At 45.9% G+C, this 14,759-nt stretch overlaps 7 protein-coding genes across 7 annotated transcripts; 4 read left to right on the top strand and 3 right to left on the bottom strand.

The window, feature by feature from the left end:
* Positions 1–619: 619 nt before the first annotated feature.
* Positions 620–1,660, top strand: N7483_012363 (uncharacterized protein; the record flags this gene model as incomplete). Its single annotated transcript, XM_057095790.1, has 4 exons — positions 620–678; positions 733–843; positions 932–1,158; positions 1,260–1,660. The coding sequence occupies 4 exons, from the start codon at positions 620–622 to the stop codon at positions 1,658–1,660; spliced, it is 798 nt and encodes a 265-aa protein (XP_056941761.1).
* Positions 1,661–2,191: 531 nt separating this feature from the next.
* N7483_012364 (aminoglycoside phosphotransferase family protein) lies at positions 2,192–3,046 on the top strand (the record flags this gene model as incomplete). The annotated part of the gene is made up of 2 exons (XM_057095791.1): positions 2,192–2,530; positions 2,774–3,046. The coding sequence occupies 2 exons, from the start codon at positions 2,192–2,194 to the stop codon at positions 3,044–3,046; spliced, it is 612 nt and encodes a 203-aa protein (XP_056941762.1).
* Positions 3,047–5,551: 2,505 nt separating this feature from the next.
* On the top strand, positions 5,552–6,326 carry N7483_012365 (uncharacterized protein; the record flags this gene model as incomplete). The annotated part of the gene is made up of 3 exons (XM_057095792.1): positions 5,552–5,887; positions 5,941–6,055; positions 6,124–6,326. 3 exons carry the CDS (start codon positions 5,552–5,554, stop codon positions 6,324–6,326), a joined length of 654 nt encoding a protein of 217 aa, XP_056941763.1.
* Positions 6,327–6,743: 417 nt separating this feature from the next.
* N7483_012366 (2EXR domain-containing protein) lies at positions 6,744–7,631 on the top strand (the record flags this gene model as incomplete). Its single annotated transcript, XM_057095793.1, has 1 exon — positions 6,744–7,631. One exon carries the CDS (start codon positions 6,744–6,746, stop codon positions 7,629–7,631), a length of 888 nt encoding a protein of 295 aa, XP_056941764.1.
* A 3,642-nt stretch (positions 7,632–11,273) lies between these two features.
* N7483_012367 (cytochrome P450) lies at positions 11,274–11,678 on the bottom strand (the record flags this gene model as incomplete). The annotated part of the gene is made up of 1 exon (XM_057095794.1): positions 11,274–11,678. The coding sequence occupies one exon, from the start codon at positions 11,676–11,678 to the stop codon at positions 11,274–11,276; it is 405 nt and encodes a 134-aa protein (XP_056941765.1).
* Positions 11,679–11,713: 35 nt separating this feature from the next.
* Positions 11,714–12,670, bottom strand: N7483_012368 (uncharacterized protein; the record flags this gene model as incomplete). Its single annotated transcript, XM_057095795.1, has 1 exon — positions 11,714–12,670. The coding sequence occupies one exon, from the start codon at positions 12,668–12,670 to the stop codon at positions 11,714–11,716; it is 957 nt and encodes a 318-aa protein (XP_056941766.1).
* Positions 12,671–13,405: 735 nt separating this feature from the next.
* Positions 13,406–13,852, bottom strand: N7483_012369 (P450 monooxygenase; the record flags this gene model as incomplete). Its single annotated transcript, XM_057095796.1, has 1 exon — positions 13,406–13,852. The coding sequence occupies one exon, from the start codon at positions 13,850–13,852 to the stop codon at positions 13,406–13,408; it is 447 nt and encodes a 148-aa protein (XP_056941767.1).
* Positions 13,853–14,759: the final 907 nt, after the last annotated feature.

The raw sequence follows: 14,759 nt of genomic DNA on the forward strand, positions 1-14,759 counted from the left end.
GCATAGATTTATTTGATCAATGTAGAGCTAGATCAGTGAAACATTCCAGATAGCCCCAGTGCCTATTTACTGACCAGCGGTTCCGTTGTGGCCCAGTCGGGCTCATAGTGGGGGAATTTCACTCGGCTAGGTATTAAGCACAGATTCTATTCTCACTCCATTTTAGAAGCTACCGAGAGCCCGCGAAGCACCTCCAGTCTCAAAGGGAAGAAAGGCGGGAAACTACTGCCTTAGTGAGCTATGTTGATTTGATAACTTCATCCATTTTAGCTCAATATTCTCTCGGCGCCGTTTACTCCGTATAGATTAGTTAACTCGGGGCTACGCGATTTCGCCCCTGGGGGATCTACTAAGATATTTACTCACCTTGGAAATATCCGCGAGCGTACTGCAGGTGAGTTGGGGGCGAATACTAGATATGGTACCCTACGTCATTCGAACTAAAGGATCCTTTTGTTTTGTTACATATGACAACCTTCCCATGGTCTATTTTTCTGGAATTGAATATTTTATTATTTCTCATCTACTACTTGCCTTTTGCTACACTTGCAACTACTAATAACCCCTTCAGTTCGATACTTCCAAACAGCTTGATTTCAAGGTTCAAATTAAAGCGGTCATGGCTTCAAGTTCTTCTAAAGATTACGTCTTCACTAGAGACTATCTAGACAACAACCGGTATTCTATCCAATCCATAGTATAACCTTATAAGTACTAAAAATAAATACACAGCATCAATTTACAACACTCTCTCTCTGTGCAGCTTTTTGGATATCATATCCACCAATCTATTCCAACTCCAACAGGAAATTCGAGCATTGCAGACGTCGGAACGGGTACAGGGTAAAGTGGTTCAATTTTCAGTCGCCAACCTTCAATGTTGGAAGTTTTTCGCTCATGGGTGTAGAATATGGCTGACGGATGTAGCTAGCAAGCTTCCAAGCTCAGCCCGCTTGGATGGATTGGACATCTTTTTGGATGCTGCACCACTGCCAGAGTTGCTTCCACAGAATGTTAATTTACGTCTGTGGAATATCAAAGATGATGTTCCAGAGGACTTAGTTGGTGTCTACGATGTGGTTCATGTCCGATTTTTCGCATTTGTCTTGCAGCAGCCGGACCTCGAAAATGTTATTGATAATTTGGCTAAACTTCTCAGTATGTTTATTCCAAATTTCTCAAGTGCTTCAAATCAACCCTCTATCCCTCTTATATACTTAGCCCTTCAAATTTTGGAACTAATCCTATTATGTATATAGAGCCAGGCGGCTATCTTCAATGGACGGATATGGACGTGTCCTCAATTCGACTTGAGAAGATTAAGCCTGATATCGAAGCTGACGCGCAGCTCACGTTGATGAAATTATTTCAGGGGAATGAAGATCGACTTCAACCAGCTTGGGTTCCTGAACTGCCAGAATTACTGACGAGAAAAGGATTTGCCGACGTTGAAAGTGACGCCAAAGAGTGTCAGCCATACCTGGCCTTGGCCTTTCACGAATGTGGGCTACTAGCTACTGAGGTCCTTGCGAGAAACAAGGAGGGTGAAAAAGATGGAGTAGGTCTGCTCAAGCAAGTGCTAGATCAGGCTGCGAAGGAGACTCGTCATGGATCGAACTTGGCCTTCACCAGATATACTTTCATTGGTCGGAAACAGTGATAGCTGGAGATGCTAGATAGTAAATACTGAATTGAGCCTGAATCAAACATTACTAAGATCCATCATGTGAAATACTCAAGTTGGTCCTTCCATCCCAATGTTCAAACAGGATTTCAACGCCGTCCGTTTCCAGTTCTCTCTCTTTCTGCTCCCGATTACCTACCCCTTATCTCACCCTTTTCTCATCTCTATCACCCCGGTTTGCAAAATTATCACCTAAATCACCCACACTCCCCTAGAGAAGGCTTTCTTACCGTTTCAGGCTGATAAGGGGTCTGTTAACTATTCACCATACAAATATATCACGTGCAGGGGGTTAAGGAAACTTCAGAAATCGGTAATTGTGAACTTCATCTCACCACCTACATCACTTCCCATCGAAGACTTCCTGCTCAAATACTGTCATTTCTTCAATCACCATGAGTTTATAAGTTTGCTTATTATGAAAAACCAAGTCTCTTTTGCAGACAAGGGACAAAGTTTACACGAGATATTTCATGCAACACTTCCCTTGCGTCGAACACAACCATAATGCCGTCGGGTCAAGAAGGGCATCTCTCCTCGCTATCCGCTGCTTCGTTGAGCACATCTAAAACAGTCAACAACACTGTCTTGTATCGGTGTCTGACACTTCTAGCGATCCGAATCCTTAGGTGTATTCGACCTCGAGAAGGGAATGTTCTCATGTTGACGGACAGACTATGCGTCAAGTACGGACGCCACGTCCATTTGTCTGAAGCATCAACAATGCAGTTTATATCACAACATACATCTATCCCGGTACCAAAGGTTTTTTGTGCATTTACTCGTTCCGGGTGGACATACATTTTGATGGAGAGGATCAAGGGAGACATAATTGGCAGTGGCTGGGTAAGACGAAGCGAGGACTCAGAGGCGAAACTTCTTTTGCAATTAGCAGTCAATGTTCGCGGGATGCGGGGCCTTAAACCCTTGGAAGGCACAAGGATTGCTTCTGTTGATGGTGGATAACTTTTTGACTGTCGTATTCCCGTTCCTTCCTTGCGCTTCGGTCCTTTCGACACCCTCCAGGACTTCCATCGGCATCTACGTATGGGCATGGAATTTGATTCAAGGCTTGACCCTGACATTCAGGAGCTTATCGAAGGACAAAACAAGTCTTGGCCTTTGATATTTACCCATGGCGACCTTAGCAGCCTCAACATTCTTGTGCGTGGAGATGATATCGTCGGTATCATTGATTGGGAAACTGCTGGTTGGTATCCATCGTATTGGGAATACACGTCTGCCCACCAAGTCAACCCACAAAACTCTTTTTGGGTGCATGAGATTGAAAAATTCTTACAACCAATGCCTGAAGAGCTAGCGATGGAACGGATCCGTCAAATACGCTTTGGAGATGTTTAAATAATCCTGGCTTGTAACTCATACAATTATCTTCTTCCGCCCTATCAAGTCAGAATTCCCGCCTCGGACATCGACCATGACACAGGCTATCTCTTAGTTTACATGAGATCAATCTGTCATGATGCCGCGAGTATGTTGATCTGGAGGGAAAGGGTATACTTCAAGTGTACCTAAAAATATTGAATCCTTGTATATCCTTGAGAAAGAAAGACCCTTTTCTTCTAAGCGCCATGCAGATCAATCAAATTTCCAATTTTTCACCTGATCTCAGATTAAATTTCATCCAAGTTTCTAGTTGCTACAGAGACTGACCTGGAAATAATTGAAATTGTGTTATTTGTGGGGATGTTGAAGGTAGTCAGTGAGAGCATACTAATATGCCCAGGTGGGATGATGATTTTCCATTACAGCTGTCGAGAAATATTAAAGACGTAGATGAGACGACTGATAGAAGGTCAGGCGTTGTCACGGTATCTCTGTTGCCTCGTTCCTTTTTGTCTTCGCGTAGATCTAAGACGCGTGCCTATTTCACGTCCTCCCCCACGAACTGTCGTTCTTTCCTCACCACTTACCACCCTCTCAAACATCATTGACAAGCTTTGGACTTACTATCCAATTCTCATACCAGCCATGTTGTCTCGTCTCAATAAAGCATATGCCTCCAAGCTCAGGCCTTTGCACAGAAGTTTCACAACCTCCCAAATGAGACGCTATGAAGGCTCCGTTTACTCTCCTTTTCACCAGTACCCGACACTTAATCCCAATATCCGATGGGACGAGGACTCTCTCAGCTATTACTCTGGTTTCTGGAGCCCCTTCGTAAGTGATGACCGCATCTGCCATTACGGACCGTGGCTTACGCTTATCTCAACCGTCGACATCTTGGTATGTCTTTCCTTTCCGCTCCACCTGGCCCAACTCGAATAAGTCTGTTTCCTGCACCAATATTTGCTTCGTCATGGATCATCACCAGTGAAACTTCGAAGTAAAGGTGCCCGTGCAACATGCAACATGCAGTGTGGCAGATATGTTCCCTTTGCTTGATTTAATTTAATGGCTTTTCACACCGATACCACGACCAATCATGTGGAACTGGACAGAGGCTCTGAGGAGCTTGTCTGGTATCTGCGGACTTAATCTCTCAATGAAACCCCGAATATTTTCACCGTGATTGCCATGTCGTATGGAGTCGCCATTTACCCGCACCGTCTTTCCCCTTCTATGATGAAATCTCGTTCGAAAACGCGTTTACTTCTGGCGTCGACAGACCAGGATTTTGGATTCTGAATGAGCTTTGCGACAAGCCACGCCGCCGTCCTCATCTTCAACAATCTAGTCATATTTTGTCGCGTGCCATTCCTTTTTGCTTTTGCTGGATGTGCGTGCAACTTGTGTCCATGACACTTGCTGTTATCCTGTCTTCCCCTTTCTATCTCTCTATCCTCTTTAATAACATGATCCCAATTAAAAAAATTCTTTAATTTTTGACCAGTCAGAAAGTGACCTACTCCAATTCTAGATGAAAGAGGTTGGATTACAAACCAGCGGGGACATGGTGTAAGCACTTTAGTTATTGCGGGGCCCCAAGAGCTGCGTTAGTGGCGGATTTTGTTGTTTTTGATTTGTTCGCTGTATTGCGGCCTATCTCCGAGAGCGGTAATCTCGGGCAGAATACATATACACGTCCGTATTTCCGGGATCCGCTCCCTAGTTTTTAGCATCACGCTCCAACCTCGTTACGAGCGAATTTTCCGAGCTATCACGATTCACGACCCGGTTCATAAATCTGGGTTATTTTTTGAAAATTCGCACATTGATGTCGAAAAATTGCTACACAATCGGTATGATGAGGGCTGGCTTCGAAGGTTCGAAGGCCAAGTTTACCACTTCAAGTTGCACAGGTAGGTATACGCGAAGATTGTACTCTGTGTCAGCAAGCTATTGAACGACCCGTGGATGAGCCTACCTACATTGTATTGCTTTGTCAGGCTTACACATCACTACTGTTCACCTAACATAGGTATCTGCGGTGGTTTCCGTTGATCGCGGATTACAAGCGATCCATAATCCAAGGTTGTCGGCTTTATGCGATCCGCTTAGAAACCATCCCGGCGATTACAACTGCCGTACTGCCGCGTGCAAAATTTTCCTTGTTGATGTGATTGGCCCATCATGGAGTATGACCTGGCTTGGTGGGGATATCTAACGCAATTCGCAAGTGTTATTGGTAACCCATCCTAAAATGTGGGCTGGTAACTCAGCTTAGAAATGTCGATTGGTAACACATCTTGGAAATGTGGGTTTGCACCGAACATAATGCAGGGGTATTGAGGAATTGCACAAATTTTGAAGAACCATGCCTGTTTGACATTATTTGATATGCATGATAGGTCCCACATGGAGCTTATTATATTTAGCCTCCCTGACCCTGAATCTCGACTCTTCCTTCCTTCCTTTTCTTAACCTCAATTCACTTTTCCCTGAATATTGAACACTAGTATCACAATGGGCTCCACTGCGGTTGAATTCAAGAACTCGGCTACTGCCACTCTCCTCGAGTTGGTCAAGAGCCGTCGCACATACTACGGACTCAAGGCCGAGAGTCCTATCTCCGATGATACCATCGAGCAGATTGTCCAGGACTCAGTCCTCCACGTTCCCAGCTCTTTCAACACACAGACATCTCGCGTTGTTCTGCTCTTGAAGGAGGAGCACCAGAAGGTGTGGGATATTGCCATTAACGCCATGGAGGGTCTCGTTGCTGCTGGTGTCCTTCCTAAGGAGGCCTTCGAGAACTCCACAAAGCCTAAGCTCAACGCTTTCCGTGCTGCCTACGGAACTGTATGCATCACGCCAAATCACCCTTGCTTGAGAAGTTACTGACCAGGAAAAAGGTTCTGTTCTTCGTTGATTACGAATCCCTCGCCGATATCAAGGAGAAGTTTGCTATCTATGCCGACAAATTCAACCCCTTCGCCCTCGAGTCTAATGCTATGTCTCAGTACCTTGGTAAGATCCTGCTTTCCTCAAGTCTGGCTGCAGAGTACACATTCGATCAATATACTGACCTTTACTAGTCTGGCTTGCTCTCGAGTCCGAAGGCTTCGGTGCCAACCTTCAACACTACAGTCCTCTGATCGACGAGGCGATTGCTAAGACTTGGGATCTTCCTAGCTCTTGGAAGTTAGATGCTCAACTGGTCTTTGGTACTCCTACTTCCGAGCCTGGCGAGAAGACCTTTGAGCCTCTTGAGAACCGATTCAAGGTTTTCGGCAAATAATTAAGTGCAAACATAGCACATTATGAATAGAACGACAATAAAATTCCCTTTTTGACTCCCATACAACATGCACCACAACACTCCTAGTACTTATAAAAATACTGAAAGCTTTCTTCGATCGCATTCATCATTTTAGTTGGCTGTACACTTCCAAATTCCAGTACTGACACTCAAAGGTCTTCCACCATCCATAACCAGCACTTGTTGATGCCATAGAGTTCAGGCCTCTAAGTTGAACAGACTAACCTGAAAAGGCATACCCCAGCACTCGGACTCGGACTTCGGAGCGGGAGTATCTACCAGCCTCACAGGAATGAGATAAAAACATCTCAGAATACTCCGCTATTGCTACTATTGCTATCAGGCTTTCCAAGATAACCTAATTGATCCAAATTTTACACATTCTGGCAGAGTCTGATGGCTGAGAAGTCATTTCATCTCTTCCCTAGGCTGCCGACAGAGCTGCGACTTGAGATATGGCGCTTATGCCTCCCATGTCGCGTATGGGACACGGATTGGCCGACCGATGAAGGCATCTATTTTGAGGGACCTAATGACGATGGGTCCTATCCCTGTCTAGTCACTCCCACGGCAAAACTGAATGGGCTTCCACCCGTCATCACCCGTGTTTGCCAGGAGTCACGCAACGTTGCCAAAGAATCAGGGGGTAGCCTTACAAGAGACCACTATAAGGATTTGCCAAAAGATGCTGGTTTTATCTCTACCACGAGTCATGACATTGACGATAATTTCTGGGTAGATACCAAGCGAGATTCTGCCCATCTTAATTGGACCCCTTGTTACGAAGGAATTTACCAAAAGAGCTTCGGGAGTGCATTGGCCTCTATTGCGTGGAAAAGTCGCCTGGTAGTCGGTCGTCCCTCGATTATGATCGACTGGGTTAACATGATGATCAACCAGAAAGAAGAGAGGTTTGATGTGCTCGAACAGATACCCAGCTGGTGGGTTATTATGCGTATTGTTATTATACATGCTAGCTTCCGAGAAGCCGCACAAACTGGTTTCTTCGGGCTGCTAGGCGACGCATCTGTGCAAATTGTCTCCCTATCTGAAGAGGGAAAAGCCAATGCGCTGTACGGCTTTGCCGATAAATGCGATCGCAAGGCTTCTTTTGTTGAGAGGATTCAAAGGGACTCCTCGGAATCATTGAAGCAGGAGCTGAAAGACGACTTTGTGACGAACAGGATATCTGAAAAGCTATCGTCGAAAATGCATCCAGCCATCATGTTTCGCCTTTGCACAGCGAAGTGTAATAGCTCCAATGAGAGTTTATCATCTCAATAATACCGTTCACATTAGTCTATGCCTGATGCAGCGGGCATCCCAATGATCATACGCGCATGAAGACCCATTTCGGGGGCTTTGAATTCCGCTGGGTTCAGAGTTGCGGATATCAATCTGATTGAAACTTCGTTCGTCTGCGGCTTGTGGGGCGTAGAGGCATTTGGACCGAGTTGGATATTGTTTTTCAAGCCATCGGTGGTTTGGCTGTAGCGTCAGGCTTTCACTATGATGGGAATGGAGAAAGACATGCTAAACTTCAAATCACTAAGTCCACGGTAAGTCCCTGGTCAAAAATTCAGATAGTGAGGATTTGACCGAGAAAAGATCGAGTCAGACAGAAAAATAATACAACTTTGCCGATCGGAGTATGAACTGGCGCGTATTCTTCAGATTTACTAGAACCCCATCGGTCCTCGGTAAATTCCAGAATGAGAAATTTCCGACGGGGTTGACAGAACACGGGTGCAGAACTAGCCCAATTGGGTTAGTTCAAACCACTATTGAATGGAGAGCTCTGATTGGTCGAACCAGAATGGATCACATGACCGATCAGGTGATCTCCAGGCAGAATTTATGTGCGTAATTATCAGAATGAGAAAACCAGACCTGTTGATACATCCCATTGGCGACCGCCTACTGCATTAGACATTGTAGTCTGTCAGGGGTACTGCCGCCTTTTATTTCAGGCCAGGGAAAGGTAGAAGAAGGCAGAACATCCAAAGCTCCGAACATCACCTCTTGAATCTCTGATGTGGATCTGGGGAATTTGTGAATTCCTGCTAAATTACAATGGGGTTTCGATGTCCATTTTGTGACGAATTCATTGCTCGCAAGGAACACCTGGATCGACACAAGCAGCGCCATACCGGCTCAAAACCGTTCAAGTGCCAATCCTGTACAAAGTCTTTCTCTCGGAGGTATATATTTCCCCGCGTGCTTTGATACTTATATGTTAAATGTTGATGAAAATCCATAAAGAGCCACACTTTTACGCCACAATGAGCTGCATGAGCGTAGCTGGGAGAAGAATGCTCAATCACCAGCGAGTGGATTGGACCGAAAACTCCCTGCTTGTGTACTGCGCAAGCGAGCTAAGTTACATTGCTCCGGTACCATGCCTTGCGATTGTTGTGAAGCGAAAGGCCGGCATTGCAGATATCTGTCACCAAAGCCTGAGAGTGTCTCAAACGAGCTCCCTTCAAATTCATACAATCCAGCGTCAAGCGACCGATCTCTCCAGAGTATATTGAGGCAAGAAAGTGCAGGCACTTCAGCACTACAAAGTGCTGAGTCGACATTGGTCCCGCAGACCAGTGCAGCTGAAGCAATACTTCCCTCAAACCCCCCCTGGGCATGTCTTTGAGGGCCAGGTGTCCCTGGATTCCTTGCGGAATCAAGATGACATTGAAACAACCATTCCTCATGGTCAAGACCCTAGCAATTATGAAAGGACTACGGATCTATTCATCGAACATTTCTTCTGGGAATAATTTATCGATATGGAAATGAACTTCGATCCTGTAACCTATTACTTGAACCTTGCTTCAATAGGTAGAACGAAAGCCACTTACTGATGGCACCATGGGGCTGCACTCCCATTCGAAGATCCTTCAACAATCACAACAATCCCATATCCCTGCAAACTCAACTCAAATAGATTCCGAATATATGGGTGAGCACGATGAAGAAATTCTTCAAGCAGAAGACTTTTGTCATGTTGAAGAAATTGACTATGCTTCTTATCAATCCATCAAGAAATTTCACCACGAGTACCCATACAGTAGGCCCTCAACTTTGTCCCCCTTTCAAAATTATCTATACATTTGTACAGCTGTATTTCGAATATTTTGATCCGCACTATCCATTCGTTCATCCGCAACTGATGAATAATGACCGAACCTCATGGATCCTCCGTCTGGCCGTTGCTACTGTTGGGTGTCAATATTCTGCCATCGAATCTTCAGAGCAATACGGAGCTGACTTACAGAGGCTCTTATTCCATGCTATATCTGATAATGTGAGGGAAATCGTTTCAGTGCCTTTATCCGATAGCGGTGAATACTGATTCTTTGGGTATACAGCCTCCGGCTGATCTTGAACGCCCTACTCTGTCTCTCATTCAGAGTGTCCTTCTGATGAATACATGTCTGATATTCGGCGGCTCGAATGCATATCATAACAAGCTTCCACGCAACAAAAGTCTAATTCTGACTCTATTCGACTCGCTCCGTCCTAATCCACCGACGTCACAAAGAGAAGGGGCTCCTGAGGGTGTAAATTCTGAAGAGAGATGGAGAGACTGGCTAATTCAGGAGGCATATGATCGTTTGGGACTTTGCATCATGTGTGCGTCACCTGTTTTATCTGAGACTGTTCTTTTTCACATTTTTTACTAATATTACTTTACAGGTTTCGAACACTATCAACTTCTGTTCTTTGATATGCCAATTTTGCCTCAGTCTAAAAGACTCCTCAATAGACTTCCATGCGATGAAGTTCTCTGGCGTTGCCACAATGCGGTAGAATGGCACGATCAATGGGTGCTAAGTCGAGATTCTAAGCTCACTCTCGCCAGTGTGATGAGATCCAACGACAAAGTCCACACCTTTGACTCCTTGCACGGGCCAATGATTGACGTCTTCATGCCATCTTTGTACACCGAGGAGAGGATTATGACAGAACAATTTGCCTTCTCCCCGCTTTTGCATGGTAAATCATTGGGTAAATACCTTCCTTTTGAACTCCCTGGATATTGGCGGCCAGCTTAACAACTCTTAATCCAGAAGCTACACCTCTTTCCAATAGAATGACAACAAATCTGGATCGAATTTTCGATAACTTGACGCGTCATTGCCTCTCTCCGATGTCCCGATCCCTCCTGAGAGTGATATGGTCATATTTCATGCTACTTATATCCTCCGCAAAGTCAATCTTCGAAAGCTAACTGCGCATACCGGGTGGCAAGCGACCACAAGAGAAACTGAAGCAGCGAAAGTGGATCTGGAACAATGGATGAAGACGAATCAACCATCAGCTCGACGCTGTCTTTGGCATGCAGCGTGTATCTATCGGCATCTGCACGAAAAGTCCAAACTTGAGTGTCACGAACCACTCAGTCTTGTCATCGCCTCGCTTTATATCTGGGCATTCGATACTATAAGTGCGATATCGTATCAAAATGACTCGCCAGAAATAGTGGATGGAACTGACGGGATCACGACGGGGCGAAAGGGCCCTGTGCGTATAGACCGTATAGATGACGAACATCAATTGAATGCATGGGTGGAAAGGCCCGGAAATGATCGTATTCACCTTTCAGAAGTTGGGATCTTTACGGGCGAAAGAAGCGCCAATCGACTCATGGTTGAGATACGCAAGATCTTATCTTCGCCTCAACCGTGGTCCCGCCTTTGTCACGGTTTGGCGTATATGCTCGGACTTACGGTGAAAGAACGCCAAGTTCAATCAGTGGAGTGGAAACGAAACGACCGCATACCGCCAGAGAAAGATAAACTTCATTCCTAATGAGCGTTGACGCGAGTGGGGAGACACACTTTTGATAGTTAAACCATACATGTTATTTTGACCCTCCGCCACAACAGTCATTCCGGGAGAGAGGATTATTCCATTGTAAAACCTTCGTCATAGGATGCAAGATCTCGCATCAATTAGACGCACTTTCTCATCTGATCGCGGAGTCAACATGACTGGCATACTAGTACCGGCTATACCAGGCAATTCGCCAGGGAATTGGCTATTGTCTACCGGTAAAGTTGTACCAGGTTTCGGTGTAATATCAAAAGCCCACAAGATCCGCATGATTGCCACCGAGAAAGATCTCTCGGCGATCGAAATTCCTGCACACATTCGCCTGCCGGATCCGAAAGCGAAGTGGTCTCTTTTGGATGAGTCCGCCTGGTTTGCGCTCTGCAGACTGCTCGTGTCATCGTCATCGTACCTCTCAGGTCTGAACTCTTCAGGGTTCTCATGGCGCTCATGGTCATGGCCTATTGCCCAGGTATTGAGGTGTAATCTGGCACCCTCCATAATGGGATATCCATTATACTCCACATCCTGAGTCGTTACATGGGCGTGTCCCAGTCCCACTGGTGGCCCCAGCGCCATGTCTCTTTCATTAATGATCGTACATAAGGAATGCGATGAAAATGTTCCCAAGTGGGAATACAATCTCCCACGGCTTCATCGATCTTCTGCTGTGCTTTGCGTTGTACATTTGGAAAAGTCATCATGGCCTCGAGGAATGACCATGTTAACATTTGACTTGTGTCTGCGGCGGCACCAATGAGTTGGACCGAAGAGATGGAGGCTTCATCCCGGCTTTCAAACCCGAGCATCTTATTGTCCATCAGAGATTGGGTGAGTAGGCTGACAGGCTGGCGATCTGTGCCCATCAATTTCTGAACACGATCTGTGGGCTTCCTGGCCCATTGGATGTCATCTGCATGAATCTTCCGTGCCCAACGCTGCCAAGGCTTCAGGAATAGGGGAGGAGGTTCCAACCATGGAAAGACTTCAACCAAGTTGGCCAATGGAAAAGTCGCTAATATCTGCAACAATCCTGAGTAATGCATATATCTCATTGATTCATGATCTGGCCTTGGCCAGGGCAAGCCGACCATCTGTTGAGCGAAGGTACGTACTGTACGTGTACCGCTGTAGGCCTGCCCACACGTTCTGCTTATCGCTTCCATGGTCTGGGTCATGACAGACCTCATGCATCCATTGCAAAGTCTCTTGATGAAGGGCAGGTAACATGGCATCGGCTTTCTGGTGGCTGGCCAGGTGGGTGGCGATAATCTTTCTATGAACTTTCCATCTTGGATGATCGGCACTGAGAAACAGGACGCTCCATTGTTCGCTAAAAGTTCCCCTGCCACGATACGGGGCCTGGCGGAAGAAAATGATGAATTCCTATCCATGAGATGCTTCACGGCTCTATCCGAGTTCAGCATGTATTGCTCGACTGGACCGATGCGCACCCGGTACACCTCGCCGTACTTCTTTGCCCAGTCTTGCATCAATAGATACAGCTTCTTTGCTGACCCAGCCTTGATGAGATCAGGGATATTGCCAAGTAGTGGCCATCCCGGTGGCGCTGGAACGAGAGTTCTTCGAGTAGTTGACTTTAGTCTCCAAAAGACAAAAGCGAGTAGCAAGCATATGGCTGTGAGACCGCCATGTATAGAATTTGGTGCAGATCAGTTCACAAATAAGTCAATTTGCAGCATTCTTTCAGTGAGACACGCGAGTAACGAGATTGGATGATGATTTCAAGCATTCCTTGGTTGATTGATGTCTGTCGAGGTGGCTTCATATTTAAGCAAATACCCCGCAATATAATCGGCTGTCTCTCTCCACTTCCCCAAATGCTCCTGGATGTGTTCATCGCGACCCCGGATTTGCCGACCAGGGTTTTTACCCCGTCGGCCTTCCACGCACCTTACTCCGTCGGCGTGTTTTACATCCTCGGTGGGACTGTGAAAATATTTGAAGAATCTTAATTTACATCACACACTTCGAGTATATGAAAGACTGAATGTTAAGCCATCATATATCTATCGGAAATTCCTTAACCAACAACCAAACCAAATTTCCCCTTTCCCTCAGTGACATTAAATCGCCACTGGACACCCTCAAACTCTCCTCTCGCGGTAAATGTAACCGGGAATTCCTCAGCCAGAGGCCCCATTGAGGACGCAATCGCATGTGCATTCAACATGGATTCTTTCCAATAACCGCAGACAGGCAAGATGTCATACCGCAGGAACATCATGGCCACAACGGCCAATCTCTCCACTAGCAAAGTTTCTCCCGGGACAGATATTCGGGGACATGTACCCTGGGGACCGTTGTTTGGCCTTACCCATAAATCGACTAGGGTTGAATTCCCTTGCATAGGTACCCCAGTTTGACTTTTCCTGGTTCAGGCATTGAGCCGGTATCTGCAGCATAGCGCCTCTTTGAAATAAGTATTTGTTCGCGAGAAGGACATCGTCATGCAAGAAGCGTGTTGGGGCAGCGCTAGACCGTACCCGGAGCATTTCCTGGAATGTCGATACCAATAAGATACAGTGATCACGGATAGCAGCTAGGTCGATGGTATATGTCTTTTTCTGGTGGTCAACGCGAATGGCATGTTGACGGACTTCCTCCCTAATAGACTGCAAAAGATCTGGACGGCAGTAGACATCGAACGGCATCCAAAAGGCCGAAGGAACGGTATTGGACAGAATACCGATGCCATTGGCTACTTCCAGCTTTGCGATGTTCTCGACGGTGGAACCGTAGTGATGATGAGTTGTGATGGCCGTCAGCTTCTTAATAACGTATGAATTCAACCATTATCTTTTCTCGGGCCGTCCTGGCTTTTTTCGCTGTGACTGATGGCATAATATTCATCAAAGATGGACACCAGGACGCAGCCAGCATTGACCTTCTCTTGTGTTATAGTTCGAGTCCAACTCTATACGATTCAACTGATGTTCAAATTTTATGGACGAAGCCACAAAATGATAAATGTGGGTTTACAGTGTCTGGCCTGCATAGGTTGGCCGACCCACTGGGAGTGCTATCGTTTTGTGGTATCTTATACAAAGATAGAACACCACAATTTGTATGTGATAAACCACATCTATCACCTTGATGATTTTCTCCTGGAATCAGGATACCTTACAGCTAGGCTCTAGTCAATTAGCACGAGAAGTGGGTCGGCCAAATTCTGCATGCCAGACAGTGTACAAACCGTGGTGTCACACTTTGTATTCCTCCCAAGCCGTAAAGTAGATCGTTTAGATTTTCACTGACAGAGATTCCACAGGTAAAATTCGTAAAGATGAATTAAAGCGTTCAGAACTGTCGGTCACTGACACAAAAATAGCAAACTAGCCCCCAAAAGAGGGGGAGGTGACGACCAACTATGAATATCATTTAAACCAATTTTGGAAGTGTCGGGATGATCCACTTTCTCACTGCGCATGGGCTTGACACACGGAATGTTTCAATTCCCTCATTGACCTGTGATAGTTTCGAGTTGCCGTCTGCTTTCAAAAATTCCGGGACTTTCCGTCATCATGCGTCCGCGGGTAAACATTACGTGGCTTGAGGCGC

This window comes from Penicillium malachiteum (assembly GCF_028827825.1).
Source record: "Penicillium malachiteum strain IBT 17515 chromosome Unknown utg000005l:1.0-9002435.0:326005.0-9005861.0, whole genome shotgun sequence".
In the NCBI taxonomy this organism is placed as follows: Eukaryota; Fungi; Ascomycota; class Eurotiomycetes; order Eurotiales; family Aspergillaceae; genus Penicillium; species Penicillium malachiteum.